Source organism: Antedon bifida, chromosome 4, assembly GCF_963402885.1.
Source record: "Antedon bifida chromosome 4, ecAntBifi1.1, whole genome shotgun sequence".
Classification (NCBI taxonomy): Eukaryota; Metazoa; Echinodermata; class Crinoidea; order Comatulida; family Antedonidae; genus Antedon; species Antedon bifida.
The window spans coordinates 29,455,453-29,482,886 of record NC_136229.1 but is presented as its reverse complement, the minus strand read 5'-3'; the positions used below and the strand labels follow the sequence as shown (position 1 = coordinate 29,482,886).

Here is a 27,434-nt window from a genome sequence, read left to right as displayed (position 1 = left end):
CATTATTATTGGAGTTATTTTCTCTCTATGGTTATTATAATATGGATTATTGTGTGGTTCAAACTTAAGCCACAGATAGATAAAAAATTGAACCAGAGGTTGGCAAAGTTTCAAGTGTTAAACAATGCTGTATATAGAATAACCAACTTTGCAGTTATTATTTAAGTACCTAAATCCTTTTTTGGGTATGACAGGTTAATCATTTGTACCTCTGTCTGACCTATTATATTAGACGAAAAAGTAATCTTTTGTATTACTTAATACCAGTACTATAAAAACAGAAGGAATACGTTTTTCACTTCATTTACAAGTATATCTTTGAGATTTGAACAGTGTTGGAAAGTGTTGTCCTGCATTTGAATCAAGACATTGCATGATGGTGTAAGTAACTTGATTGTTGATCAACTGTGTATCATATGCAACCTGTATGTGATAGCCTATAATTATGATGGTGTATGATTATTTTTTACAGTAGCTACCAGATTCAGATATGGAGCTCGTATTGTAATAATACCGTAATTATAATTATCAATTCCTTAAGGGTAGATTTCTTTAACGTGTAGTCTATATGTGTCTACAAAAACACTAGTCTTTGGTATTAGAACGAACAATTTTGTTCAAAACGGAAAAAATGGTAGAAATTCAAGTTTGAGAAGCTTTTTTTTTTTTATATAAAACGATTAAATAAGTTTAATATATGAGTAACACAGTAGTTTTAGAAATGTACAATCTGCGTGTCGCTACAGGTCTCAATTGGTAACAATACAGTAATGTCACATGTTCTCTCTTTTGAAACAGTGTTGTTTAAGCACCAACAAAACCTGTGTTCAATTGTAAAGATAATATTAAATTATATGCGTATAATTTGATTGCAAGAAGGCTAAATGGGTAGGCCTCTACTGGAGCGTGAATCCCAACATTTTGTGGATACGACCCGGTTGCTGTTGGCCTGCTGGAAGTGTCCCAGTGTATTGTTTCCCCCCTAACTAAGACCAAACATGAGCAGTGAACATTGCGACAAACTTTTAGTAGATGATTTGTATTTATTTTTTCTTTTGCATAATACACCTATTTTCGTACGTTAATTATGAAAACATGTTTGGAACATTTATTTTGCATTAAATTAATTAATTTTAATACAACTTTTTTTTTAAATGTCAAAACTTGATTCAAGAGTAAATAATTAATAAACTGACTACTGAATAAAGTATATAACACATGGTTATAATACAGGTTAATTCTATAATGTTTAACGAATTATAATACTTTTTTTTTAAAGTAGACTATAATATAGGCCTACACAGCAGTCATTTCATTGTGTTTTGGTATTTTGTGGTCAACCTTCAAGAGACCATGCTGAGATCATGCGCACATCATCTAGCCTAGTCTAACTGTATTAAATAGGGCCTAATTGCAATACACGATGTCTCTGTCAGTAGTCAGTTAGACGCTATCTGCTAGCTTCCAGAATCGGGTGAATATTATAATTAAAAAAAACAGAGTTGCATTAACGGAAAAATTATATTTGTAATCGTTATTAACACGGGATACACATTTTATGAAAATTAAATTTAGTTTTACTTCCACTCTCTCATAAAATCTACTTTTTACTACTTGCTTTAATAATAATACTACCATGGAGAATAAGTTATTTCTCCATTATACTACATATATACACCTAATAATAATATTCTATATTTTTCAAAATGTTTTAGTATTTCTATAGGCCTATTTAAAAAAATGTACCAATACAAAAGAATGATAATTAATGATAATTAAACTTAGTTACATCCAGTGAGTTTACCAATCAAATTTCTGGCGTGAAACTAACTTTTATGGTGGCACCTGGCAATTCATTGAAAACGAATTTAACAATGCTGTAATCAGTGACACGTAGCTGAATATTGCATATTTATACAATTCTAATGGGAAATAATGATGGCTTTGGTTTTTCTGGGTTTTTTTTATATACAAAACACAGTGATTAACGCGTCATGACAGGGGAGGAAGGCGATCGAGAAAAACTTCTGATTTGGATGTCAACTCTGCACCTTCCCCAACATTAAATGGGCGGTACAATCACATGTCATTGTCAAATATAAAATAATAATTACATTACTTAACTTATTTGACAGAAAGACAAATACAAGTTTTCGCTTGTCTAGATTTGGCCTATGATTGTAATACATAAGTAAATTATTAACAGATGCCAGCATAGTCATGTGCTGAAGCATTGGTATTGGTTGAGATATAACAGTTAATTTTTGTATAATGGAGTACTAATTTTCATACACTAATTGGTTACTGACAATGTAATTACAACACGAATGTCCTTGAATCTTTGAATCACTGGGCATAAACATCACTTTTGCAAATTTATCATTCGTATTCCAGAGATGGCAACATATTTTGTGGCGGTACTAATTTTATTTTTTTTATTTATTAAAACATATTTAGGCAGGATAACATAATTCATAAAAGATCACAAAATTTCTGTTTTTCAATATGGTCCTGCAATGAAACAACTTTAAAAAAACAGAAGAAATTCACAAAAATCCAAAAAAAATACATAACAATCAGTGAATATAGAACGTTAATAATAATACGTGTGGAAATACAATTATTTTTTAAAGAAATGCTTTTTATAATTTGCATAAATTAGCTGGTTTATTTATTTATTTATTTTAACAAACAACAGCAGCAGAAACAAATCTGCCACTTACAGCACGCAAGATATTTACAATTGAGCCATATCATCCCAAGAATATGTTTTCAATGTTTCTCTTTAAAGAAGAATTGTCCCTCAAAAACATGAAAAATGAAGATACATTTTTAAATATAGGCCATTTCGCAGTAGTTTTAATAATGGTAGGCCCCTAATCACTTCCGTCGAGAAAAAAACATTTTAAAAATAGTGTTTTCACTTATAAAAAGACAGAATAAACGGTTATCTCCAACCAAAAACTCATTGGATTTACTTCTAGTCAATTTAGATTAAATTACAGTTTTTTCAGTTAACCATTTTTTTTTCAATCCAATTTTTGCTCAAAGTGAATATAACTAATAACCAATATGTTACATTTAAAAGACATAGGCCTACCGGTATTCAACAAAAACATTTTTTTAAATTGTTCAAGGGGGTTAATATAACTGGTGTGATACCAGAGAGGTTCCATTGCTCAAAACAAAGTTGTTCTAAACTCACTGTTCCATATTACTTTTTTCTACAATATAAAAGATTGTTTTTAAACAACTGCACGCCTACCCAATTAGGCACAATGGGTTTCACCGTTATGGTCCATACAATATTGACTTCATGGCAAAGGAATACAATTGCTTCTCATGAGTATTTGAGATCTTTAAAAGGATTACCTGCTCCTTTTTCTTTGTTTTTGATTTGATTTTTTTGCTTCCTTCTTTAGGCTATATCAATACAAAGCAATTAATTGCTGTTCTAGAAAATACGATATTTGGTCAGTACACTTTGTCAAAAAGGCAACGGCGGTCAAAATAAGATGCGTAACTTGGTAACAACTGGGTGTCTCAAAATACATCAGAAACCATTGTTTAGAAAGTGATAATTTTGTTGTCAAATTACTTGCAAAGTATATAAAATATAAGTTAGATTGAAAAATGTGTCTTTTAAGTCTTTTAAGATTAAAGAAAATGAAAACTGCTAAAACATTAAATTATTTATAAAATACCAAGTATTATACTATTGTTAAAATACAACATGAATGTCGTTATCCATCCTGCAACACGGATTCGTGACACACATTTACTTTTTGCGTAATACATTAATTGTAAAAGTTTTTCAATTGTAGCCAATTACAACTCTTACAACACGTTACAATTTCCACTCTCTAAGCATATAGTTCAAAGGTCAAAATAAAGGTTACTTGACATTCTGTGGATTTTTATTGGGTTTTTATTGTGTTACAGAAAATGTAAGAATTATGCTTTGCGATTAATTTGAGAACAAAATTATCACTTTCTGACCAGAGATATTCATGACCATTTTCTTTACCAGTGGTCACAAGAGGGTTTATACTCACTTTTTGAAATTAGCTATTAGAGTGAATATACTAAATACAGGCCTACTGCGTATTTTAATCCGTGATTATTCCAATACATAAGTTAGTTACCAGTTACGCAACATTTTCATTTTCCCTATACTGATCAAGCATCGTATTGCAAAAAAAAAAAAAAAAAAGGTTTAACTTTTGAGGTAGGGCCTATACGTTTTAAAGTACTATTAACTAATAAATGTGAATTCAACTATCTAGAAATCCTTCTCGTAATAAGCTAATATATATTTATCCATATTTTATTCACTTCAACTTTTAAACCAATTAAAGTTTTAGTTCCGTTAGATTGTTTATTATTCACTCTCCAGACGAATAATTTTTTTTAAATAAACGATTAGGTGAGCACATGAGAAATCATTCTGGTATGGACAAAACATCGATTAACATGATGCCGCCTTTGGTTATGCTAGATAGGTTTTATATTGCACTATCAAAAGACTGCTGGCGCGACCTAATTCAAAATCCTTTTTAGTGCTTAACACTAAAAGCCGGATTAATTTTTGTATACCAGTATAATATCTTTGAAATTTGATTTGACCTGAAGGATAGTGTTGTTTTACTTTGATTTGGCTATAATGGCACCTTAAAAATATATATTAAATATATATTTTCTTTTAAGCTAAAACAATTTCTACTCCATAAATAACTAAAATAATAAAAGAATACAGTTTTTTTCTTTACGTGTTTTTGTTTGTATGTCCTGTTTTGTTTCTGTATGTTCAAACTTGAAAATAATAATAAAAAAATACATTTATTTTAGTTTTCTGTGTTTCCATAGTGTCGTTTTTTTCTTTACGTGTTTTTGTTTGTATGTCCTGTTTTGTTTCTGTATGTTCAAACTTGAAAATAAGAATAAAAAAATACATTTATTTTAGTTTTCTGTGTTTCCATAGTGTCGTTTTTTTCTTTACGTGTTTTTTGTTTGTATGTCCTGTTTTGTTTCTGTATGTTCAAACTTGTCTTAACCTTCAAACATTTTTTTTTCTCTTTCGTGGGGGCAACCCACTTTTATTTCATTCTTCATATTACACATTGTAGTTATATATAGAAATTGTATAAAATGTCATTAAAATAAAGTTTTAAATATATATATATATAAATAAAAAATTAAAATAATAATGAAACAATTAAAAATTAATACATGTAATTTTAAGAAATACAAGTTAATAATTTTCTTTTTACGTTACCCCATTTCTTTTTTGCCTTGTTTATGTTACAAGCATATTGATTCTCTATAAGATTTTTTAGCTCAAATCGGAACAAGTTCCAGACGACTTTTGATCTCATTTTTGAATGCTTTTCTAATGATTTAATAAAATTTGTTTTATAAATACAAAAAGTAAACAATGATAATAATTCATTGACATTTTCACTTTTTGTTCCAATAACAATGTCTAGCCAATCATGTACGGTTTCTTCAAGTGTATAGCATTTTATAATCATGTTGTTAAATTTTGTCCATACTTTTTGGATACTTTTACATTTCAGAAGCATGTGCTTGTCTGTCTCAATTTCGTTTTGGCAGTGTTCGCACATTTCTTCAGGAGATATTTTCCATATCTTCATTCGTTGTTTACATGCCAGAATCCGATGTAGCAGTTTAAAATTAAATTGTGCTACTTTTGTTACATGTTTCATGCTATAGACTTTTTTTAACCATATTTTATTCCACTTAAAGTTCACATTTCTAAATTCCGTTTCCCATTTCGATTGACAAAATGGAGTAATAGATATATTGTTTATAATGTGTTTATAATAAAAAGAATTTTTATACTGTTTACAATATATTGTTTGTATTTCTTGTTTGTCTCTCTCTTTTTCATTGTTTATAAATATTTTCTTCCAATTTGAGGGAATTGCATTTACAATCTTAAAATATTCAATTATTCCATTTTGTTGCTCTGAAAGGGTAGGTATCAATTCTGTCGTTTCAAACATTATTACTTCCTGGGTTTTGCCTCTTTATTATTTAAATTTAAATTGTTATTTTGTTTATCATGAAAGAGAAAGAAATAAATGTTATTATGAATGATTGAAATCATAAAAGAAAATAAGATTGGTATTATTAAAAAGGTTTAAAAGTAGAATAACAGTAGTACATTAAAAGGCAATTCATCCTAATGAACAGTGTCGAGAAATGTGTTGTATAACATCGAATAGTAGGCCTTGTTGAGCCGTAAAATGTGCAAAAAGTCACATTTGTGCAAACAACCACATTTGTGCAAATATGGCACCCTCAAATGTGCAAATCTGTAAAAATGTATAATCCACTAATGTGCAAAAACATCACGCCGTTAAATGTAAAAAACGATCAATGTTGACGTCAAATGTGCAAATGAAATTCTACAAATGTGTTCTATCATTTTTTCAATTCGTTTATTAAAAATGATAACCTAATTCTAAATAGTCACGGGTTTTTCTAACAATGAAGCAATACAGCCACTTAGGGCCTACATATTTTATTGTAGTACATTCTGAAATAATCTGTTTTGAAAAAAAAAACACAATCATGTCCGGGGATGCAGGACTGACACGTGGTCGCTGCTTGCTGGAGATGGTAATCAATACCGTGGAAATTGAAGTCCCTTATAGTTGTCCTCTTATTTTAAAGGAAATCCACAAAACATAATGAACTGTGTTCATAAGATTTTATATTATTTAATTTAAAATGTATTTCTGTTATGCGCGATTTGAACAATTTATGCAATTTGAAATTGTGAGGATTTTCTTGCGCAAATGTAATCAATATTCAAATTGCGCAGACAATTTCGAATATCGCATGGTATTTTCAGTATTTGATAAAACCAAAAGTTCATATCGTATACATTTATAAAAAAAATGCAGGAAATGAATACAATTTGCGTAATTTCAAATTACACAATGTTGTGCAGATTCAAATTGCGCAACGAAATCTGTGCACTATTTTAAATCGCGCTTAACATTTACATTCGCCTAAGGATTAGGCCTATACCATATTCATACCTACATCATCTATAGTATTTTTCATTTTATTTAATTGCTAAAGAAAAGATTTGCGCAAGAAAATCTTCCAAAATTCAAATTGATAAATTGTTCAAATCGCGCATAACAGAAATACATTTTAAATAAAATAATATAAAATCTAATGAACTCAGTTCGTTATGTTTTGTGGATTTCCTACAACTATAAGGAACTTCGATTTCAACGGTATTGATTACCATCTCTAGCAAGCAGCGACCACGTGTCAGACCTGCATCCCCGGACATGATTGTGTTAGATTATTTCTGCCTGTAGGCTACTACAATTAACTATGTAGGTCTAAGTGGCTATATCTTGAAAACATTGTTAGAAAAACCCGTGACATATTAAGAATTGATCTGATTTGAACTTATCGTTTTTTTACATTTAACGGCGTGATGTTTGCACGTTAGTGGATTATACAGATTTGCACATTTGAGGGTGCCATGTTTGCGCAAATGTGGTTGTTTGCACATTTGAAGGCAACATGTTTGCACAAAATGTGGTTGTTTGCAAAAATGTGACTTTCTGCACATTTCACGGCTCAACATGCCTACTAATAAAAGTAAATCAATAATAAGAAATATAATATAATAGCCTATTGTACGAAGTATGTCATACCTTGTTATACAATTTACACATTCTAATAAAAAGACTTGTATTCTTAAAGTGTTAGTATAGGCCTACCATGTGAGTTTATAATAACCATATTAATTAAATATTCAATGAAGAAGTACTAAATTGATGTTGTTTTTTGTATTGTAATTATTGTGTTCTTTCCATTTCTGAAGAGGCTTTTTGAATAAAAAGTCACTCAACCCACATATTTTATTGCACAAGATGGCGTCGTGCATGTTTACAATGACAGTATTTTTTTTCTTTTTTATGTCTATTATTTACAGTTAATTTACTTTATTTTATTTTTTTAATGACTGTATATCTAAAACTAAATGTGTATATTTTAAACATTTTTATGATCAGAATTATTAAATGGGAGCTTTTGCTTTTTGTCATGTGTGTTGTATAAGTGTTGATCAGATAAATAAATAAATGAATGAAATCGTTATTATTAGAGAGTTATGCTCAGTTCTATTTAAAAAATAGCAGAGTATTAGTTTTTCATAACTGTAATAACTGCTTATTTTGCAATAAATATTCCACTGCTCTTAGCAAAAACGATAGCAAAGTAAGCGCCAAAAAGCATGATTGAAGCATAGAATATAGGTTCTAGACTGTTTTTTTTTTCGAAATAATATCAGCATAAAAGATAGTGAAAATAGAACTGAACATAACTCAGAGTCGAGTCGAGTGGCCGAGCGGTTAAGGCAGGGGCGATTCACATGAGCAACTTCTTTTTACTGTATAGTAAGAGAGATTATTATGAGGGTTAGATTTGCTCCCCGGATTGGGTCGCGTTGAAAAGTAGGCCTCATGGTGGTGTTGCGTGACGGGCAGGCATTTACAAAGAAGGCATAGAAGGCACAGAGTAAAGATGAACATTGCCATTGTATTAATGAGGGAACAAACTATATCTAAATTGAAAGAGTTGAAACAACAACGACGACGATGACGGCGACGACAACAACAATAGGCCTACCAATAACAGTAATTGTTATTAGGCCTATTATTATAAAAACAATAACAATAAAAAAAAAACTTAATATTTAATTTTCTTTTTATTTCCTTAGTTTCTCATTCATTAACTACTTTAACGAGATGTTAAACCTTTTGAGATCAAATGCAATCCAATTGGTCGCAGGTAGAACAATTATTATCGGACGGTAAGATTGATTTTCGAAAGCGCAGTCAACAGCCTAACCCCACGTTGCGCGTTACTATTGCACTCAGGTGGCCGTGTTTCCTCAGCCAAAAATTAACCGATAATTAACCGATAAAAATTAACCGATAGGCCTAATCAACCGATATCTGCTTGTGGAAACGGGGTTTAACCGATTCCACTCGAGAAAAATTAACCGATAGGCCTAATCAACCGATAACTGCTTGTGGAAACGGGGTTTAACCGATTCCACTCGAGAAAAATTAACCGATAATTATCTTATTCAAATCGGATAATTATTGGATAAATGCGATAATATCTAATCTTTGACCTGAAGGACACAATTTTGCTTTGTGATTGGGAATCTGGTTGTTTGTTAATGACTGATCATGCGCACTTTTTTGGTTAAAAAATTAACCAAAACTGTGTTTTGGCTGCGGAAACACGACCAAGAACAATTATAGGGACTTTGTCGAAGTTCAGTGGTATGTCTATTGCATATCCAATCAAATATATTATATATAAATATATTCAGGTTTGTTGTATTGTGTTTTAACCTACCAGTATGTATATATTTTATGTGAATAGACTATATTTGTATTTTAATTTTGTGACATTTTTATTTTGCGCATCTCCAAAATATGGCTTGACTACTCAATGTAAACCCTTTACAAAGTATTTAAATTGCAGTTAACAACGTTTAAAGATGTATTGTCCCCAAAAAACATCAAATTGATCATTAAAGATTAATAAAATCAGATTAGACTGTTTTGTAGATTTAACAAAATTAATCACTTCCGTATAAAAAAAACGAACAAAATAATGTTTTCATTTATATAATGACAAAATAAACGGCTAAATTCAACCAAATTTGGCTCTTTTTTTGCTTTCAATTATTTTTTCGGTAAATATATTTTTCGTTCCAATTTTTGGTCAAAGTGAATAACTATTAGGCCTATGTGACATTAGTTACAATGGCATATTCAACAAAAAACATTTTAAAAAATAAATTTTTCAGGGGGCCAATATATATTTAAACTTATGTTCTTGTTATTTTTGTTTTACGTGTGATCCACTCTTGTGATACCATTGTTGCGAGAAACTTATGTTTACAGATAGAAATAAAACAAACATGTGTACAAACTTCCGTATGCAGGTCCAGACCATCGTTTCAAGATTGCTATCTAACTATGTATTATACTTAATGATTATGTAGAAAATTAATTAATTACATTATTTTGTATCATGATGCACCGTTTTGGTATATAAAATCGTCGTGTATACTTTATTAGGGACTTTACGAAACACGACGGGAAGCCACAGGACGGTGCTCATGAATAATGTATGCATAAGCTTTAACAAAGTGGGCGGAGCTTAAGGGAAATTCAGTGTTTTAACTTTTTGACGATAAAGTTCCCATTTTCCCGTTTACGGAGAACGAATAGAAATAATGTACATATAACCTTAAATATACAGTTCAAATTACACTTAAACGTGGACATTTCAAAACTCTAATACTTGAACTTCTAATTTAATTGTTTAACGATATAACATTTTTATTGGGTTAAAATGGCTGTGTTAAAAGCAATACATTCTGCTTGAATGCGAGGCTCATAGCAGAGGAAGGCTAGGCCTATGCTGTTCCACCAGAGCCAAGCGATTCAGAGGGGCCATTCGCCACTAGACAGGGGGTGGGGGGGGGGGGGGGCGGGGAGAGAGATACCGTCGGTCGTCGTCGTCTTCGTAACTAATAAAATAAAATAAAACGGCTATTGACTGTATATGATTTTACGCTCTAGCAAACACAGGATATTCGTCGTCCTCCCTTAACCGTCGTGTTTCGTAAAGTCCCTATTGTATAACTATACAACGTTTAATCTCTATCTATTTCATTAACCGATATTTGAATATTCTTCTCAGATGGTTCGAGGAGAAGTTGTGTGCATTCACGATATTTGTATATGAAATATGCAGAGGATTTAGGAACAGGTACGATTTTCACTTGTAAAACGAATTCCTACCGTATGGAGATTTATACCAGATATTAGATTAGATAGTGTTACTGTGCAATTCCAAATTCCAACACCAGCTAATGTAGTAATGAAATTTGCCAGTGAGTTACTATCGCCAGAAAATGTGTGCAAATGCATCTCTTTACTCAGATATCAGTCTATCCATCTCTCGTAAACGACCACCTTCCAAAAAGCGACCACCTTTTGATGGTTCTATAAAATTACTAATTAAATAATAATGGTAATAATAATCTCGTTTCAGGTTTGTTCATTCCTCATTTCTAGCATTTGTGCTTAATTTCATCTTGTTTTTAGCAAAGGCGTTTTACAACATCACCAAACTAAGCTATGGTCTTCTAAAGCTACTTGCCTTAGATACAAGGCAATTCATGCTAAGGTAGGATTTTCGCTTGTAAACGGGGATTACCTAGTCAGGCTATTTTTACCAGAACAGCTGTAGTATCCATAGCAAATTTCGCGTGATGTGCATCATGTATTAGTTCTATGCAGAATTACTCTGCCGATTTCATATTTAGAGGGCAATGGAACCAGATCTTTGCAAATCCTTTTGAATAGGAATTCTAGGAAGCTACGACCTACTGTAAATATTTAATTAAAATTATATTTACACAGTATTTGTATCTCGTTTCAAGTTATTTTACACACTTCCTAAAATTGTATCTTATAGGCCTGAATATCGCGGTTATATCATTAATCTGTATCTGAACATTCTTAAAAGATGGGTCATGGTGATTTTGTGCGAAATCACGACATTTTTTAATTGCATCTTTATGGACAGGTAGGATTTTCACTTGTTAAAACGAATTCCTACCGTATTGTGATTTATACCAGATTAGATATCGTATGTGCAGAATCCATGTCCTGTGAGGTTCTAGCAATCGCCAACTATAAAGTCGGAGCAACCTTTAATCCACCGCAAATGTAGTACCGTATAGGCTACAGCTTATGACTAAACACGTCCAAACAACATCTACTACCAATCGTAAGCGACCACCTCTCAAAACCACTCTAAATTTTAAAACTGAACAGTTCGTGTTATTCTAATTTCAAAATATAGCTAGGCCTAGTTATAAATTACCGGAACAATTGGTTTATCTGTTTTATGGGTTTACAACGGGGTTGGCGGAAAATGTCATCGAGATATCCACATGATCGAGTATTAAATAATCTTATTTTACAGTAACAGTATCAATAACAGTGACAGCGACAATAACAATAATAATCTCGTTCCAGGGTTGTTTACCCAGTGCTAGGACTTTTATATATGATAGTTAAATGGTGTGTGAATTTCATCATGTTGTTAGTCATGGCGTTCTACAACATCTACAGACTAAGCTACTATGTTGTAAAGATATGTGGCTTAGATACAAGACAATTCATAAGAAGGTAGATTTTAATGTTTAATTTCAAATAAACAATTAATAGATTATTATTTTTTTTTATTATTATTATTATTATGATAAAACAATTTTTCAGGGGTTACAGAAGCTTCAAGATGATGATGAGAGACTTAACGAATAGGAACTTCAGGAAAAGAAAGGATCACAGGATGGCTACCCTAGATGAGGAGCAAACCAGTGGCGTAACGGCTATGAGCACTAACTGGCTAAACCCAGGCGCCCTGGAGCTTATGGGGCCCCTGAGCAGTGCCCAGAATAAATCGAATGTCGAAAATGCGTTGGATGGTTCTAAACCAGGGGCCTTAGGCCTGCGTGTTACGCCACTGGAGCAAACCCTTTAAGATAATCTCTATACACTAAACAAATCTCAATACACTACACAAATATCAATAGGCCTACACTAAACACATATCAACACACTAAACAAATATCAATTACAACGAGGAATATGACAACTTATTTTAATGTGGTTTTCTTTATATTATTATATAGTTGTCTTGTATCTTGTATTAATATTAAATTTAAATACCGTGCGAATATGTTATAGTAAATCTAACACAACTAATACTAACTATCTAGGCATAGCCTAAAGATGCATTTTGTTTGCAGTATTATATTACGTATGAATTGTGAATTAAACCGACCAAATCTGTCCAAATGTAGAATAGAAATATATTAGCATGTTAGAAATATTAATTAGGCCTACCGCTACCTACCTACCTACCTTTGTGTCGCTGAAAGAGTGAAATTACACTCTTTCCCTATTTTTTTTTCAAACTTTTTCGCGCTTGTGTGCAACGGCGATGGCGTCATCCAAATGCAATGCCACTTTTTTTTAATTACTTTATTATTATAGAAAATATCTGAGAAACTTACTTTTAAGCTTACCATGGATAACTTGACTGGTAGCTGTATGAAAAAACATATTATATACCGGTACTTGTTTCAATATACCATCTCATACCATCATCAGTTGATAAAGTGAATTAGTTAGGCACAAAGTAAGGACTAGGCTTGTAGGTGTGTACAATACTAGAATAGTATCTTAAACACATATTGTAATATGACAAGCCTGGTAAACAACAACAATAAGTTAAAATTCCAAGTATGCGATTTTTGCTAATATAGAATAATGGCATGAGTTACTTGTTTGTTAAGTAAAGGTTTTTACTCTTGATTATAAAGTACCTAATTGTTTTTTGCGTTGGAAATTCCTTTTAGATTAGACTTTACATTGAGGAGAACCATTTAAATGTTTAAAGATGTGTGAATTCGTATCCGTTTATATGTTCGTTAGCGCGCGTTCTGATTGTTGGCCTGTCTCGCCGCGAAGAAGAGGTATTACAGCCTCCTATAAAAACAAATTTGTATTTAACGCACCCACGGATAGAGAGATACGTTGTTTGACCTGAGAATTGAAAATGGTTAATTTTAGACATAAACATATTTTGACTTTTAACTTTATTGTTGTTGTTTACCAAGGCTTGTCACATCACAATATATGTGTACAATAGCATTCCACAGGTATAGTTATACACACTGTGGCTATTTAAACATTATCACGGCCGTGGTTGAAGTTATTTTTATTAATAGTAATAATGTTATATTTATTATTATACAGCTACCAACACGTTTGTATACAGTTACCAAAATGTTTCGTGGTAAACTTTAAATAAATAATTATTAAACTAATACATGTTGAATTATTATTATCATTGTATAGAATGAAATAGTAAAAATAAGTGCATTTGTAGTGTATTCAAACAGTTTTAATTTGCATGTACAGTGTGCTAAATGCTAATTGGTTTGAAGTAAATTGTAAAACATATTGATTTTTGTTGTCTATGTTAAAGGCAATTAGAATATAGCAAAGCTATTGCACCTCTGTGTCGCTGGATTTTTGTTTCACGTGTTTATTAAGTGTAACTATAATATTAGGCCTAGATCGACGATGTCAAAAAATCAATTTGGTGATGGTATTTACTATAACTAGGCTTGTATCTTAGCATTTAAACTAGTGTTTCTAATGTACGCTCATACCCGATTCACTGGTACACTTGGCAAAATGTAACAAAACTTCCAACGAGAACGTGCGAACGCGTTACAACTGTGACAAAATGTTACATTTTGCGTGTGTGAAGTCTGAATCGACGTGTATGGCTTATATTTTATTTATTTACTTCGTTATGATTTGTATATCAATTCATTTTAGATATTACTGAATCAATTGACACATTTAATAGATTTGGGAACAGCCTGTCTGGCTAATGTCTCCATGTCGGTTGGACGTGATTACAATGCGATTACAATAAAAACTGCTATACGATGTTTGTAGTTATGGTCTTATTTATAAAATATTTAGTTTAAAAAATCAGTTGTTCTTCAGAAGGCAATCATAATTTGTTTATTCCAAAAAATACTCTATCAACGAAATATAACATAAATTTTAGAAATTAAGACATTTCAAACTGCAGTCATGAAATTTCGACTAAACAACCATCAATTATACCAAATAAAATTGATATTAAACAAAAGATTATATCATTATTTGATTATGTGATTGTTTATTTTACCACAATTGGAATTATAATCTATATTACCAGACGAGAATATTTAGAATATAATTAGTAAAAATGAAATCCTCTTATTGCCTTAAAAAATGAATGCTTTTAATGGGGGAAAAATCATCACTATCTTCTATACGTCGGTTATTTGTTGTGTTTGGATTTATTGCTTAACGGGATGGGGAGAAATTGCATTCAACAAAGTAATAATTAATAGATCGTCTGATTTTAGAAAAATCAGCATAATCATTGATTCACTTTCAAAGTGATGGTGACAAATTTGCTTCACCATAATTGACGGACTTCATCCCTACCAAAATGTGATTCTCAGTCGGTCATATAAGTGGACGTATGAGAGTTCCTGCTGAATATACTGTAGGCCTATTGCGATTATTCTGTTGCTATGGGTATTCTCTTCTTTAATGAAGATGATCAATTAATAAGGTAAATTTTTTACGTTTTTCCTATATCTCACTGAATTTTTAAGCAATAATAAAGTTAGTAAGATCAAAGCTGGTTAAGATGAAATTCTGCTTTTGTTTTATGATTGTTTGTATTTGTTCATCGATTACCTGATATACCGTATCAGAACCCGTATCCGTTGAGAGTTCATCTTACTATGAGCAAATAGTTAGTTTTGCTTTTTTAAATCCCTATATGAACGAAATAAAATCGATAAAATCCTTTTATTGATGTAAACCTTTTAAAATACTGTAATCTTATCATGGGCGGTATTTTAACAACAGACTTTCATTGTAATATCTAATTGGTGAAATGGGTGAATGCACATAGGCCCTATAGTGATCCCGCCGATTGTTGTAGGCCTACTTTTGTATTTCAATTTGTACCCATATTTTTTATCCAAGGAATAGAAATGTCGTGAATTGTGCCATTGTGAGCATGGTTTTATTGGCGATATTATTAAATAAAAAGATAGCAAAATAGGGCCTACTGTATCACTAAAATATCGTGAACAAAATTAATGTAGATCTAAATCGAACAGTATTAATAGACTTCTTCTAGCATTGGATTTAGGATTAACCCAGATCCCAGGATGATTAACCGATATGTGAAATATTAATATTCTCATCAAGTTTCATAGTAGTAGGTTAGTAATGGGCACTCATATCAGAGCAGAGATTAATAGGGTATTTAGGCATGGACTTAGGAACTCTGGCGTATTTAATCCGTCACAGTTCATTTACTTTTTCCAGGTACGTCTCACATGCCTCCTCCAGCCAATCAAAAGTGGCCATCGTCCGCCCGAGCCGTCGATGGCGGTAGAGACATTTAGGCCGTGTTGTTTTCCGCCGCAGCATCCAAAACAAAATTATCGGTTAATTTGTTTTGGCGATAGTAGCCTAGCCTAGTAGTAGACCATTAGGCGTAAAATAAAAGTAAAATGGCAGAAGATGAGGACACTGTAGATGGAAATTTCGTATTATCAGAGGCACTTAAAGCCCAGGTTATAATTTAAACGATATTTAAAATGCCATCATGATGAAGCTAGCTAGGCCTAGGTAGGCCTCTAGGCCTAGCCTAGTCACTTGTGACTTAGGCCTAGTCCTACCTAATGAAGAGGCTAGCCTACTAGGCCTAGGCCTCTAGGCTAGAGGCCTACTAGAGACTAGAGCCTAGTTAGTAGCCACCTAACCTAGGCCTCTGTACCACAGACTGACATAGGCCAAACTAATATAGGCCTAGTTATAGTATAAAGCCTAGGCTAACTCATTGAATCATTTAAAAGGATTAAGTTAAGGTAATTCCATATGGCCCATCATGGGTATGGCCCCTAGCTTAGGGCCAGTAAACTAAATACAAAAGCTAGTGTTATATAAATGTTTCTCTGTGTGCAAACAGAAATTTGATGTTTTTTGGTGTTTGAAAGATTGTTTTGCAAACAATGTTTTAGCCTAAATATTTGGTTTTCCAGAGATAATACATCATGCACGCTATTTGCGATAAACCTTATTTGGCTAATATTAATAAAGGTCTGTGACTGCAGTTGTTACAAATGGTTGCTCTACGGTTTTATTTAGCCTAGGAATTCTGTGCACAATTATTTCTGCAAATTGCACTTAACACTAATAATGGGTTACATGACCGTGACTGTGACTGCCCTTCCTCTACACTATTTCAATTAATTTATGGCAAGGGTGCATCATTTAACACATGCATAGTACTTAAGGCATACAAACATGACTGACAAGAACACTGTCTCTTGTGTCCAATGCCCTTTGCATCAAGGTCAGACTATCTTTACTTACCACCGTGACATGAGACTAATCCTAAAGGTAATCTCAGTACAGTGAGAAAGTGCATTAGCAACCTATACAGCATAGTTTGTTGTTTTTAATGTAGGTCTTTCTATATAGGGCATACTGTTTCTACATGAACTTTACATTACACTGTAATTTGTTTAAATTCCCTCAATAGAACATCATTTCGAATAAATTATATTGTTGTTTAGGTTCAGTCACTGATTACTTACCGTGACCTGAGACTAATCCTAAAGGTAATCTCAGTACAGTGAGAAAGTGCATTAGCAAAAGCTAGCTCAACCTATACAGAATATAATTATTTTTAATTTTAATTTTTTCTATATAGGGCATACTGTTTGTACATGAACTTTATACTGTATTCCACCAATAGAACACCATTTTGAAAAATTATATTGTAAAAGAATTCATTGATTGATATGGTTGACAATTCACCTAGCATTTTGATACAATTGCTACTGTATTTTATCACTTCTTGATATTTATTGTGTTGTATTTTTCATATCTAGGGGTATTTATTTGATTATCCATGTTACCATATTACACCCAAAAAAACAAACACCTCCGTTTTTTTTAATCTGATGTTTTGTAATGATGATGATGATCAATGTATCAAAACATTATTAATCTGCTTTTTATTTTGACTATTAGGGCATCAATTATGTGTTTGGAATTGTGGGATATCCAGTAGCTGAGTTAGCAGCTGCAATGCAAACATCCGGCATCAACTATTATGGAATGAGGAATGAGCAGGCAGTATGTTTTGAACATTAATTTGAAGAAAACATAGCTCATTGAAGCACTTGGTTTCTAATTACTAGCATAGAACCTTCTCATCAATACAGAAAACATCACCTGTATTATTAAAATCCACATGTAGTTTTTTAAAAGATGGGCAATCGTATTTTAACTCTGTACAACCACCAATCGCACCCATTGTCAATGCTAAATTGTGTGGGAAATCTTTGTAAATACAGTTGATATTGCAATACTTCCGATTTCCTCGCACTTCTGATCAGACTGCTAGTTCTATGAATGTTAGCACTGCTTGGCTAAAACTTTAACCTGTGACATTTTAAAAATTAAAAGTATCATCGTGTCTGAAAGTGATTAAAGTCTTTTACATCTTTCATGATCACTAAAAAGGAATGGATTTTAAAATAATTATAGTTTTTGTTTAATTCCAGAAAGTAGTCTGAACTCGTTCCTCATATCAATTTACAAACAAAACAGTCTATTCAAATATTAACTTCTATGTTATTTATAACAGGCATGCTATGCAGCTTCTGTCATTGGCTATCTAACAGGCAGGTAAGGGAAAGGGTGTTAAGCCACGTCAAACTATAGAGAGCACTATAGAATTCTGCAGTGCTGACGTCACAACGGTAGGTCGCGCTGCATGGTTGCTAGCCAACCAAAAAATGTGTCCTGTCTGAGTGACTCCAAGGTCACCAATGGTTTAGAATAGGCTTATTGAAGTAGTCATTTTAAAACTAAAATTTCAAAAGATCACTAAATATTTGTTTTTAATAATCTATTTATTCTCCAACTGCAGTTTAAGTTAAAAAAAATCAAGCTAAGATACATAATTTGATAGAAATACAGATTTATATAGTTTATCAACATAGTAGCGTTGAACGCATTTTTGGTTGGTAGCAACCACGCAGCGCCATCTATCGTTGTGACGTCACACCGCAGAACTCTATTAAAAAAAATCACAGAAGAGTGGGTATGCCAGTTTCTTTCCAGGTGTGGAAACAAAAAAAAAGAGTCTAGAGCCTACAGGGCAAATGTATACATTATTTGGATGTTTATTCCAGCATATCCAAAAAGAAATTTCACCTAATACTAGAGGCAAGAGATTAAAACTACCGCAATTATCAACATTTAAAAAATGACAGAGTTTGTCTCTCCTTTATCTCATGTATGGAAATGTTGGAAAAAATTCTTCTGGTTAAAATCACCTCTGAACATAGTTTCTTTATTGAATACAGTTAGGGGTGTGGTAGGTAAAAAAGGAAGGGTCAATTACTAAGTATCATGTTTGGTAGCAAAACAAAATCGAAAATACATATAAGCAAATTATAAAATTTGTTTTTGTAGGCCTGCTGTGTGTTTGGTTGTGTCTGGCCCTGGTATGTTGCATACTATTGGTGGCCTAGCAAATGCAACAATTAATTGCTGGTAAGTAATTTTTTAATCAATATTTTTTGTAGCAACATTCTGGATGGGATATTGTTTAAAATCAGCACAAATAGAATGCATACAAATAATTCAAATATTAAAGATGCACACGACACACTTTGAATTTCTAATCATATGGATACTGTTCACAGGCATCCAGCAAGGAGTTGTAAATACAACCCCCTGCATCCAGCAAGGAGTTGTAAATACAACCCCCTGCATCCAGCAAGGAGTTGTAAATACAACCCCCTGCATGCAGCATTGTACTTTATCACATAAACTCAGTCCCTTGATCTACCTCTTCATCGACTACCAATTATTGTCACTGCTCTAAAACTTTGGAACCAACTTTCCATTGGCTGTACATATTTCTTGCTCTTTCAATGTCTCAGCTCAAATCCAATATTTTCTCATTGTTTTAATTTCTATTTTAAACTAGAAAGCCACTCCGAGAGAAAACATCTATCTGTATATTCATTTTGGTAAAGATCTTGTAATTACTTTTTGAGTAATCCTGCTAACAAACAAACAAACAGACAAACAAACAAACACACGCGACCGATTACATATACCTCCTTGACTGAGGTAAAAAATATTTATTTGGTTGTGGTTCAAGTGCATAGAGATGATTTACTATATGCACTTTATTTCATATTATGTATAATTTTAATTGTATTATAATTGTTTTCTTGTATATTATATGGTTCTATTTTAACTGTTTATGTTGTATGGAGTGAATGCAGAATATGTTTGGGCTTTTGCCTATTCTCATTCCTGGTTATTTTTCATTGGTGACTGAATAAATATTATTATGATTATGATCAACATCACTTGTGTATCAACTCTTATACGCAATTGTATGTACAAAGGGCCTACATTAGTTTGGTATGCATTAACTAATAATAGCTCCCTAATTTTATAGGCCAGTGATTGTGATAGGTGGAGCAAGTGATGCAGATAAGGATGGTTTAGGATCATTTCAGGAGTGGCCTCAGGTAATTTATGAAAATTCTATATGCGAGAAAAGATTCCTTCAATTTATAATATTAATAGATTGGGAGCTCTTCTACACAGTTTGATGACTGTACTATCAACATCCTATAGTCATAAGTGATCCCCAAGTTTAAACAATTTGGCATTTGGTAATTATATTCAGTCAATATATTCCACTTTTAACTAATATAAATATAATTTATTTAATAATTTTTTTTAGGTTGAAAGTGCAAGGCTTTATACCAAGTACACCGCAAGACCCAGTAGTATTGCTCAAATACCTATTTTTGTTGAAAGGGTAATTTTCAATACATTTACTAGTAAACTACACATGAAAAAACTTAATCTTATCTATCTATCGAAGTTGTAAGCAAAGAATCTCAAAATTGGTAGTTAGCAGTTCCATTGAAGTTAGCTACAAGTCAGAAGTCACTCTGGGCAGATAGTCCTACCTAGTAGCTTGGCATTATTATTTAATGGTGCCTTAACTAGTTTCCAACAATTCACTGCCAATGAATAGATTTTTGGGGTTGTATAATTAAACATTAAAATAACTGCAAATAGGAAGTTGTTTACATCATGATTCAGCCAATAAAATGTTAACCAGAAGCTTCTCAGAATCAACATAAAGCACTAGTATATACACAGCCACTGTCACACGTACACATACACTTGAATAACTCATCATGAGGGCCCTTGATTGATAGTTCTATCTGCATAGCCACTTTTGTATATTACTACAACAATCTTGTTATTATATTGCAGGCAGTACGAATGAGTATAAGCGGACGTCCAGGAGCAGCATACTTGGATTTACCTGGTGATATGTTACTGGGAACTGCGCCAACCTCAAGTATAAGGTAAGATCACATGCCTGATATTGGTCAAGATATCAGCAAGGCCAGTTGATGGAATTTGAGAATAGATCCAAAAAGAGCCATCTCAATTGGAACCTTAACATAACAATATTCTAATGTAATGTGTGCGTAATCAAAATGTTTCTTCAATTCTCTTAGGCATATAGGCAAATGTCCTGATCCTGACCCTATACTTGCTCATCTTCCAAAGGTCAAAGAGGTCACTAAACTTCTGACCAGTTCTAAAAGACCATTAGTTGTAGTTGGCAAAGGTAAGTTTTGAAGATTAAAGTATCTGCATTTTTGTGTTCTTGTCTATATACCTTGAATGACATGTGACCTTCTAGTTTCTACAAATTATACTCACTTGTCCATCAAACAATAAACCTTGTTTTATATCAACTTATAGGCTAGATACTTTCAAATGTTTGTCTTAATTTATACATTATAATGTTTTATTACTAGGTGCAGCATATGCAAATGCATCAGATGAAATATGCAAATTTATAAACAAATATGCATTGCCTTTCCTACCAAGTCCAATGGGTAAAGGAGTGGTTCCTGATGATCATAAGTTATGTGTCAGTGCAGCAAGATCCAAGTGAGTACTGTAGTGCAAAACAAATTACTTTTTCTACTTCATTTACGTTAGTTATTTCTGTTGTTAGTCATTAACTATTAGAAGTATTGTTTATGTTGTTTTGGTAGTGTTAGTCATTTTCTGGGTCCGCCACTGATAACCCATTTAATTGTATTGTTTCTACAGAGCTCTTTTAAATGCAGATTTGGTTATCTTGCTTGGTGCTCGTCTCAACTGGATAATGCATTTTGGTCAACCACCACGCTTCAGTCGAAATACAAAATTTATCCAGGTCAGTCTTAAATAAAAAAATCCCTAGCCATGTCTTGCTTGGTGACTGTCTCCACTAGATTATGCATTTTGGTAAACCACCATGTTTTAGTCAAACTAAAACATTTATCTAGTTGAGCATTAACTTTTCATGTTTGATCATCACTGTATGTTGTCATTTCTCTCTTTCTTTTAAAACGCAAACTTGACCACTTTCATGTAGATTGATCTTTGCCCTGAAGAACTATACAATAGTTGTGGTAGTGACCAGATATTAGGTGTTCAGGGAGATCTGAAGGCTGTTATGCAACAGGTATGTAAGTTTCTTATCATAACATATCTAAGAAATAACATTGTTACTATAGCCCATAATTGATTGTGTAATAAACCTTTTATATAGATTGTTTAACAGTTTGGTGTTTTTTTTTGGTCAAATGAAGGTTAGACTTGTTCCTTGTATTTGTAGTTGTTTGTTTAGAACATGTGCCAGAGTGGTGCAAATACTGAATAGTGTTTGTTGCTATGATTATCAAATATAAACTAGAGGCTGAATGAGTTATAAGCATAAGGTATAATGAAAAAATATGTATACAGTATGTAGAATATGTAGATGATAATGAACTTTTGTTACAGATTGAGGAGCAAATGTGTATGATGTACCGATCATGGTGTTACCCTAGCAACACAGAATGGTGGATGATGCTAAGTGAGAAGGTTGAGAGCAATAAAGCTTTAAATCAAAAACTAGCTAAAGTTGAATCTGTACCTATGAACTATTACACAGTGCTACATAGGGTAAGAAAGACTTAAGTCAAACACTAGCTAACATTGAATCTGTACCTATGAACTATAACATAGTGCCACATAAGGTAAGAAATACTTAAGTGAAACACTAGCAAAAGTTGAATATGTACCTATGAACTACAGTATTACACAGTGCTACATAGGATAAGAAAGACTTAAGTAAAAAAATAGTCCTACATAGGGTAAAGAAGTAAGAGCCTAAGAGTTTTTAAAATAATTGAAAATTATATGCTGTTCGGTTACCACCTATAAATCACCATTTTTCTTTAAATCACTCCCAAACACACTACAATTACACCACAGCTGATCACACAATAGGATGCCTGTTTGAATAAGCTACCACTGTTTATATAATCTTATAACTGAATGTACTCAAATTAAAAATAAAACATTTATTCCTAAAGTATATGTTTCCATTATAGATACAATCTGCAATTCCAAAAGATGCAATCATTGTAAGTGAGGGTTCCAACACTATGGATATTGGTAGAACTGTTCTGCAGAATTATCTTCCCAAACACAGGTAATAAAGATTTCAATTTATTTAATTTATTATTTATACAGTAGAACTCATTATGTGTACACATTCAGGACCCAACAAAGTGTCTCTATAGGGAGTTTACACTGAATATGGGTTGGTCACGGTGTAACATACCAACATATATTTTCCCGTGTTTACTTGACAGGAAAAGAGTAGTATTATTAAATGTTAAACCAATTCTTCTCTGTGTTGTTTAAAAGAAAATATAATAATTCTGTTATTGTAGGTTAGATGCCGGAACGTTTGGCACTATGGGAGTTGGACTTGGCTACGCTATTGCTGCTGCTGTTCTAGCTCGCGACCTTTGGCCTGAGAAGCGAGTGGTTTGTGTAGAAGGTGATAGTGCTTTTGGTTTTTCAGGGATGGAACTTGAAACTGTTTGCAGGTACTTGATCATATTCTACGATCTAATCATTATCAGCGTATCAGAGTAGGGGATCAACTACCTGTGTACTGATCTAGGTATGCTGGCTGCTATGTGTCGGTGGTGGAAGGCCTCAGCTGAATTTCTTCAGTTTTCATTTGATAAAAAAGTGACATTTATGTTTTTCAGGTATCGATTACCAATAGTGTTTATTGTGGTTAATAACAATGGCATATCGATGGGTGTTAATGATGATATTTATAAAAGCATTTCAGTCGAAGACAGACCAACACAGTAAGTGTCTAATTTACTCTTATGTAAATTTAGGCATAGGTTTATTTTTTACACAGAAGGAGGCCAAAGTTGAATACGTCAGCTGTGGACATAGATTGTAATAATATGTTTCTCGATGTGCTTTTGTGTGGTTAGCATAATATGTAACTTCCTATATACAAACCCATATCCATGTGCTGTGTTTGAAAATTCAAATTATTGTAGATTTTAGCCAGTATAAAAATACATAATATATGATGTACACAGACTGATATAAACTAAACTATGACATAATATAGTAGTAGTACATGTCCTCAAATGCCAGCCTCACCTGGCAACCAGCCAATTATAATGTACACTTTTGTAATACATTATTTCAGACTGCTTCCATTTGTGCTGACCCCTGATGTGAGATATGATCAAATGATGGAATCATTAGGTGGCAAAGGTTTCTTTGTTAAAACACCAGCTGCTTTAGAGGATGTGCTGGCTAGGTGCTTCAATGGAGATATGAAGAATGAACCAGTCTTAATCAATGTCATGATTGATCCATTTGCTGACAAAAAACCTCAGGTAATTTGTTTTCATGTATACTAAACACAATTACATTACATAACATCAAAGTAGCATAACATAATTGTAGTAACCTGTGTTCAGTGGCGTAACGCAGGAGGAAAAGGCCTCTAGTTTAGAACTCTTAAGGGGCCCTCCAACGCTGGGTAGTTGGACTGCTCATGTTCTGGAGCCCCTTAAGGTTTGGGCCCTTGGTTTAGAGCTTAATTTTGCTACTATGCTAACCTCATAAAGTGATGTTTATGAATATGCTATTGTTATTTCTATCATTGGGTGGCCTGAGATATCCTAGAATATCTAGATTTAGTAAAGACATCTTTAGGTCTTTGTTAGATCGTTTCTAGACACCACTGTACAGTAGTTCTTGATGCTGCCTTGTGCAATTTGAAAATTTGCATATTGCAATAGTCAGTGTAGAAAATAAGTGATTACTACATTACTTTTCCATTGTAGGACTTCCAGTGGCTTGACCGTTCAAAACTATGATGCGAATAATGAAACCACAAGATTAAGAGAGCTGATTGAAAAATAAAAGCAGAAAGATTTTATCCAAGATGGATTGGTTGAATAAAGACAAATTATTGCATGCAATATTCTTCATGAGGAAAATCAATCTGAGGAAAATCAATCTGTGAGGAAAATCAATCTGTGAGGAAAATCAATCTGATTTGAGGTCAATCAATCTGATTTGAGGAAACTCAATCTAATGTGAGGAAAATCAATCTAATGTGAGGAAAATCAATCTAATGTGAGGAAAATCAATCTAATGTGAGGAAAATCAATCAGATTTGAGGAAAATCAATCTAATATGAGAAAAACCAATATAATGTGATAAAAAAAATCCAATGTGATAAATTAAATCTAATCTAATATGAGAAAAATCAATATAATGTGATAAAAATAAATCCAATGTGATAACATTAATCTAATGTAAGGAAAATAAATCTAATGTTAGAAAAATCAATCTATTGTGAGGAAAATCAATCTAATATGATAAAAAGAAATCCAATGTGATAAAATTAATCTAATGTAAGGAAAATAAATCTAATGTTAGAAAAATCAATCTATTGTGAGGAAAATTAATCTATTGTGAGGGAAATCAATGAAATATATGAGAAAATCAATCTAACGTGTGCAAAACCTTTATTTAATTTAGAAATATATCAGCACAATAACATTTATCCAATTGTTAAATCATAAACAGTAGGCAACCTATAACTACTACATTGTTGTTATTTAACCTGTTGATGATTTTTTGTTAATGTTAATTACACTGACTGTCTCATAAACTTCTACATTCAAACAAACTTATAATGATATGGTATTGCAGTAAAAGAGAATCTGCTGTAGAATCATTCTGACATGATCCCTAATGTAATTAAAACAAGAATTTAAGTGTGCATTATGTACGTATATTTAATTGAAACTTAATTATGTAATTACAGAAAACAATGTAATAGTAATTTACTACCAACTACAAAATACCAATAATTAAATACTCAGGGAGTCTGTTGTAGCAGATATCTTATAGTGTAAATGGAGGGAATAATGTTACTGTACTGTCCCCCAAAAATATGAAAAATAAAGATTAATAAAATCAGACTTTTAATAGGCCATTTGCAGTTTAATTACGTGAAGTGATTAACTATTGTGACATTAAAATGGCATACAACAACAGAATTATTTTTTCAGTGGACAGTATATTTTTAAGTTTAAGATGACACAAAAGGTGTTTTCATAATTATAATCAATCATTTTGGTGAAAGATGTAGTTGTTCCCCAAAAAACGAAAAATAAAGATGAATGAAATTAAACTTTGAGTAAGAAAATTTGTATTTTTAATCAAGTTTTTTATCTCTGCACACACAAAAATAATTTCTAAATTTAACCAAAAACCTAAGCTTTCCTTTTATTTTATTTGTGATTTTTTTTTTTCAGTTGAATAATTTTGTATTCACTTTTTGGTCAAAGTGACAGTATTAAAAAAAATCGAGGGACATCTAAGTCAAGATATAGCAGTTGAGTAAACAAAATGGAAGGTTAATTTATCAAACCAGTTCTTTTCAACTTAAGGAATGGATTTCGATTTAGACCAATCACGACACAATAGATATAACTAAATTTCTATAACGCCACATATATTATAATGTAATGTTCAGAGGCTCTTGACAAAGTTAAACAGCAATGCTTCTATTTGTATAAGTGAGTTTTTTAAAGACTATCTTCTGAAGTCTTTATGTCTATGGTAATACGTTTCTTAAAATGGTGCATAGGAAAATGCACTTGTGATTGGTCAACTTGTTGCGTAGCATTCAAGTGGGAAACCAATCATTACTTTTTAAGCACAAATGCTCAATGGATAGCATTTACTTTTTATAATATTCTTACAAATGGCCCGTGGTGATAATAATCTAGAAAGGCCTTATATAACATATTTATTAATTTCAAATATATACGTTTTTTTTGGTTTGTTTTTTGACAAATGTGCTTAATATACAAATAGTTTCAATATAAAGTCAAAATACAGTCACTTAACATCATTTTGGAAATGAGGTGGGAATATGAGTAGGCATACTTGGAAATTGCACTAATATCAGTTAGCAGTACTTTTTTACTCCACTTTATATGCAGTTAAATCAGAGAGTTCAAAACAGCGCATGGCCTAGAACTGTAAAGTATAACAAAGTACAGTGGCTCTGAGGTTTCCCCATTATACAAATGTAAAAGCGTACAAAGGAAAAGTACCAGTAGTAGTGTGAGGGAGAGTGTGCCTCTCTAAACCAGATTAACAACGTGTTGCTTGTCTAATGTTTCTTCATTTATTCATGGTAAAATCTTGGCATGTTGAAGAGTCGCA

At 32.2% G+C, this 27,434-nt stretch overlaps 2 protein-coding genes across 5 annotated transcripts; both read left to right on the top strand.

The window, feature by feature from the left end:
• Positions 1-8,801: 8,801 nt before the first annotated feature.
• LOC144841251 (uncharacterized) lies at positions 8,802-14,621 on the top strand. Its single transcript, XM_078697513.1, has 6 exons — positions 8,802-8,866; positions 10,783-10,851; positions 11,137-11,271; positions 11,563-11,673; positions 12,129-12,281; positions 12,372-14,621. The coding sequence occupies exons 1-6, from the start codon at positions 8,802-8,804 to the stop codon at positions 12,634-12,636; spliced, it is 798 nt and encodes a 265-aa protein (XP_078553639.1). The 3' UTR covers positions 12,637-14,621.
• A 1,562-nt stretch (positions 14,622-16,183) lies between these two features.
• On the top strand, positions 16,184-26,354 carry LOC144841223 (2-hydroxyacyl-CoA lyase 1-like). 4 transcript variants are annotated; one of them, XR_013612003.1, is made up of 18 exons: positions 16,184-16,324; positions 17,790-17,894; positions 18,409-18,449; positions 19,242-19,322; positions 20,245-20,317; positions 20,536-20,613; positions 21,081-21,175; positions 21,332-21,444; positions 21,638-21,773; positions 21,939-22,044; positions 22,246-22,335; positions 22,656-22,817; positions 23,249-23,349; positions 23,594-23,752; positions 23,921-24,025; positions 24,385-24,577; positions 25,031-25,250; positions 25,513-26,354. XR_013612003.1 is itself a non-coding variant. In XM_078697478.1 (17 exons), exons 1-17 carry the CDS (start codon positions 16,262-16,264, stop codon positions 25,061-25,063), a joined length of 1,734 nt encoding a protein of 577 aa, XP_078553604.1. In that variant the 5' UTR covers positions 16,184-16,261; the 3' UTR covers positions 25,064-26,354. The 4 variants fall into 4 exon arrangements, 2 of the variants coding, with proteins under 2 accessions (XP_078553604.1, XP_078553605.1); XR_013612002.1 differs by having other exon boundaries at positions 25,331-26,354; XM_078697478.1 differs by having other exon boundaries at positions 25,031-26,354.
• Positions 26,355-27,434: the final 1,080 nt, after the last annotated feature.

Bases quoted from the DNA above. Each gene is read 5' to 3' on its own strand.
- LOC144841251 (XM_078697513.1), top strand. From the start codon at position 8,802: ATGTTAAACCTTTTGAGATCAAATGCAATCCAATTGGTCGCAGGTAGA. The intron at 8,867-10,782 runs GTAAGATTGATT...TATTCTTCTCAG, and splicing joins AGAACAATTATTATCGGACG to ATGGTTCGAGGAGAAGTTGT. The intron at 11,674-12,128 runs GTAGGATTTTCA...ATCTCGTTCCAG, and splicing joins AATTGCATCTTTATGGACAG to GGTTGTTTACCCAGTGCTAG.
- LOC144841223 (XM_078697478.1), top strand. From the start codon at position 16,262: ATGGCAGAAGATGAGGACACTGTAGATGGAAATTTCGTATTATCAGAG. The intron at 21,445-21,637 runs GTAAGTTTTGAA...TTTTATTACTAG, and splicing joins ATTAGTTGTAGTTGGCAAAG to GTGCAGCATATGCAAATGCA. The intron at 22,045-22,245 runs GTCAGTCTTAAA...ACTTTCATGTAG, and splicing joins GAAATACAAAATTTATCCAG to ATTGATCTTTGCCCTGAAGA.